Raw genomic sequence first — 4,665 nt, forward strand, 5'->3', positions numbered from 1 at the left:
TCTTGTTTTCTAGGCATTGTTGAAGATTACAAGCCTCCTTTTTATGATGTTGTTCCGAATGATCCTAGCTTTGAAGATATGAAGAAAGTTGTCTGTGTGGATCAACAACGACCAAACATTCCCAATAGATGGTTCTCAGACCCAGTATGTATTGTACAATGTTTTTATTGCCTACAAATCTGTTTCTTGTCATCGAGTTTGGTTTGGCACAGTATACAAAATATAAATCAATCCCTAGATGTGTAGAACTTAGTCAAATTTGGGAAAAGGTGTAACAAACCTCATTCATCTAAATAGTTTGCTGATGGTGACAAAAACGAACAATTCTAAGTATTCCTGTACTTGATTTTATAAACCTTATTTAAGTTTAATTAAACTTTTTTTTTTTAAGGTCACTCTAAAGAAGACAGGACATAATGCTTTATTTAAATAAAACTTTTTAATGAAGACTACTGTATGTGTATATGATTTTATTCATTTTAAAACACAAAATTTTTTCAATTGCCTTTATTTGTAATTTTTTTTACATTTAATAAAGTTGGAACTGGAAGTCCCTATCGGGGTTCCCAGTCCACTGCATGCCGTAAGGCTTTGACCAGCTAGTAAAGCTGTAAGTGTACGCTTACCACTGTCACTGGCTGGTGAGTATCAAGCTGGCCACACACGGAGCGATGTGTGCGGCCGATGCGACGGAGCAGACATATAGGGCGGTCCCCACACAGGGCGATCTGGTGCCTGACCGCCCGCTATGCCGGCCCTCCCTACGCATAGCGCTGCATGGGATCGTCAGCCCACATTGCTGATCTTTTGAACATGTAGAAAAATTTGCGATGCTGGCGGACGACCCTATGGGTGCGCGCAATGGACGAACTCATGCCCACAAATGGAACGATATAGCTGCTATATTGTTCCGATTCATCAGATTGTCGGCTCTATCGTGCCGTGTGTGGGGGCCTTCACTCAGATATTTTATAGATAAATTGAGATTAAACATTTTCTTAGGCTGGCTACACATTAGACTGACTTGCCATAGTGCTGACAGAGTGGATGATTCAGGTAAGTATATACCCTTACTGTTTGGCCGTTTGATGTGTCGGTCAGGACAGCTGTGATGTCAGACCGTGCAGCAAGTGTACACACAGCCAGATGCACCAATATAGCGATGTGATAAGTCTGTGAATGCCGTCGTTCAAACATATCGGGTGTACACACCCGGCGGCGGGCTCGCAATATATTGGCTGTTCACCCGAGTGGCTGATATATCGCCAAGTGTGTAACCAGCCTCAGTGTCAATATGTTTAGTAAATAGGGGAGCTTATGTTTTAAAGAAATAAAAGCTAATATATTTTCTTTAATGAGTGCTTGAAAAATGTCCTGTTACTGACTTAACTAAACCCTGTTTCATTTTTTTCCAATATACCTTTTATATTCCTCTAATTTTTAATTTTATTTTATTCTCCAGACACTAACATCGCTTGCTAAGTTGATGAAGGAATGCTGGTATCAAAACCCATCTGCAAGACTCACTGCCTTGCGCATCAAAAAGACTTTAACCAAAATTGACAATTCCTTAGATAAACTTAAATCTGACTGCTGAAAATCTGCCATGAAATCCGTGCATCATTCATAATAAAAACAAATTAAAATACAGTGCTTGCCTGACGAGGTTTAGACTTTATTTCAAACCATTTGTTTTGTATGCAGAACTTCTAAGTACATACCCACCTTTTTGAAGACGGTCCCACCAAGGAATATTGAAGCGTGGCTAAATTACTGTAATGGTAACATTACTGAATACTGGCTTTCAAGGCAATGGTCGGGTGAATATTTGCAAAGATTTGGATCCAAAGGAGCACAGGGGAATTTCGGGACCGATCTGGGCATTAAAAGTTGATTTTGGAGGAGGACAAACACTTTTCATGACTACCCTGGTCACTCATTACATGGATCTTAGTGGATTTTTCATTAGCAATATTTCGTGTGCTTCTCCGTTCCATTGCACTAGAAATTCTTTGCATTCCTTACTTGCACTGTAATGTTTTAATTTTTATGACAGATGCCAAATATATGGTTGGCTGTGTACGGATCTGTTATTACACCTATTCAAATTTGAAGAAAGATTTAAAAATAAGTGTCATTGTTAGCTGGATTTTACATGTGTATTGATGTTTACAATAATGCTGAACATAAGAATTTTTTTATCTATAAAAAAAATTCTAATTATTTATTATTAGCGCACTTAACGTTTAAAAAAACAAACAAAAAAAACTGAACAGTGCAAGAGGCTATCGCTTTATTTTGTGGTCTGTTTTTTTGTTTTTTCACTTTTACACAACTAATTTTATAACACATGATAAGGAAGAGACTTTTTCTGTATGATCACATTGCGATGTCACATTATTATTTCTCAATACTGAGAAGTTTGTGTGGATTTATCAGTTTGAATTTAGAATTCTAAATGTAATCTCTCCCCTTAACCGGCTCACATTTTATTGACATAGGAAATAACAACATTGTGTGCAAATTTCCATACAAAATTCTGGAGACTTTCACAAAAAGAAAGTGGAGTTGCTTATCTTCTAAGCTACGTAATATGTTGCATTGTAAACTCTGCCAGAAAATAACTATTTTGTTTTAATCTACTTTTTGTATTTAGTAGTTATTTGTATAAATTAAATAGAATGTTTTTAAGTCTAAAAAGAGTTGTTGTTTTTTCTGTAAAACAGAAGGTATTTCATGTTTGTTGTATGACTTTTAAAAGTTAATGGATTTTCCACCTTCAGGTGACTTTTTTAAGGTTGTGTACATGCCCTTGTTCATCTTTTACTATTTACAGTGTTCATTTACCAAGTTGCAGACTTCCTTCTAGGTTTTTCACCAAAACCATTGTTTAATGTTGGCATGTTGACTTTCATTGCTCGTGGATGCAACAAGAAACTCTGGATTTAATTGTAGTCAATATGTTAACATTTTTCCGATCCAGAAAGGTGGAAATAAACTACTATCCCTGGTAGCTGTGTTTGGTTTAACAATAATGCTAGAAGCCAGGGATATGGGCAATAGCTGTAGTAAAAGTAGCAGCATGGTAATTACAAACGAGTAAATGAATATTGTATGAAGGTGGAAAACTCCTTTAAGTCAAGCACCTTACTTCTATTAATAGCTATGTCATTTTAAAGAAACAAGCAAAAATATTCACTTGTATAAAAACAAATTCACAAAATAAAAAAATGGAGTTAGTAACGTTTAATGTGTATGCAGTAGCCACAATTATTGGCCTTTAATGTGGAGATGATGGTTGGTGAGTGCTGTTTTAGTGCTTGGCTCCCTTTTATACATTCCCACTGGAGTCTCTACTGCTTTTCTGTGGGGTGTAAATAAAGCCCTTCGTTTCAGTTTGTATGTATGAGGACACAGAATTGCTGTAAGTAGCAGCCCAACTCTCCTGTAAGTCTTGATGGTCATACGTGACACTCACAACATGTAAACATTTGCTTGGAATTTTTTTTGCATGATAGATGAGCTATAGCAGTATTTTCCCAATCTCTGTCCTTAAAGAACACTAACGGTCATAGGGGAAGCTGTAACTTCTTTTAATCAGCACATATCCTCAGTGCAGGCACACAAATCCTGCATAGGGCAAATTTAACCATTCAGTAAATTCACTCATGAGGCTTGCAAAGGAAGCCTTTGTTTTGCAGTTTCAAGAGTACACACAGGTTTTATCCGCTAATGTCTTCTGCATTTATTACTCGCTTCCTATCCAAATTCTGTGCAATCATGTAACCTCACATGATCAGTGCAAATGTGGGTCTGACATTACAAGCTTCCAAAATAGCTGGGCAGCTTTTGGCCTCTTTTCCACTAATTGCTGGAAAATCTGTGTGCAGTGTTAGGTTTAGGATAAAGTATATATCCAAATGCTTCCTGCTCTGTTCACTTACATTTTAACTGCCATCGTAACTGCCCTTGGTGACCTCCAAAAAAATAAAACAATCTATTGCACAGGTTCTCAAACTCTGCCCTCAGGACCCCACACAGTGCATGTTTTGCAGGTCTCCTCACAGAATGACAAGTGAAATAATTAACTCCACCTGTGGACCTTTAAAAATGTGTCAGTGAGTAATTCATTCACCTGTGCACCTGCGGAGTTACCTGCAAAACATGCACTGTGTGGGGTCCTGAGGACAGAGTTTGAGAACCTATGATCTATTGGGTCCAGTGGTGGCTGCAGCTCCAGCTACACATTGCAGGGGGAAGCCTGCCAGCACATTTAACCATACATGTGATGTTGTAGGTAATATAGTACCTTCTTATTCAATGTTTCTCTTACGTCCTAGAGGATGCTGGGGACCACATTAGTACCATGGGGGTATAGACTGGTCCACCAGGAGCCATTGACACTTGAAGAGTTTGAGAGTGTGGGCTGGCTCCTCCCTCTATGCCCTCCTACCAGACTCAGTTTAGAAAATGTGCCCAGAGGAACTGGTCACAGCTAGGGGAGCTCAACAGAGCTTCATTAGAAAAAGTTTTTTTTTTAGTTTATTATTTTACAGGGAGGCTGCTGGCAACAGCCTCCCTGCTTCGTGGGACTAAGGAGGGGGGGGGGGGGGAGAGGAGTAGTGTCCGCCCTGTGGGGTCTGAGCCACTTTCTCCGCTGACAGG

The 4,665-nt window shown here is 38.7% G+C and overlaps 1 protein-coding gene across 2 annotated transcripts in view; it reads left to right on the top strand.

Annotated features, from left to right (window-relative positions):
* ACVR1 (activin A receptor type 1) overlaps positions 1-3,250 on the top strand; it is a 114,194-nt gene extending 110,944 nt beyond the window's left edge. For both annotated transcript variants that reach the window (XM_063933697.1, XM_063933698.1), the window contains 2 exons: positions 14-144; positions 1,463-3,250. In XM_063933697.1, coding sequence (XP_063789767.1) covers positions 14-144; positions 1,463-1,597 — 266 coding nt within the window. In that variant the 3' untranslated portion in view covers positions 1,598-3,250. The remainder of the gene's footprint in view (positions 1-13; positions 145-1,462) is intronic.
* The last annotated feature ends 1,415 nt before the right edge of the window (positions 3,251-4,665 follow it).

Source organism: Pseudophryne corroboree, chromosome 7 (assembly GCF_028390025.1).
Source record: "Pseudophryne corroboree isolate aPseCor3 chromosome 7, aPseCor3.hap2, whole genome shotgun sequence".
In the NCBI taxonomy this organism is placed as follows: Eukaryota; Metazoa; Chordata; class Amphibia; order Anura; family Myobatrachidae; genus Pseudophryne; species Pseudophryne corroboree.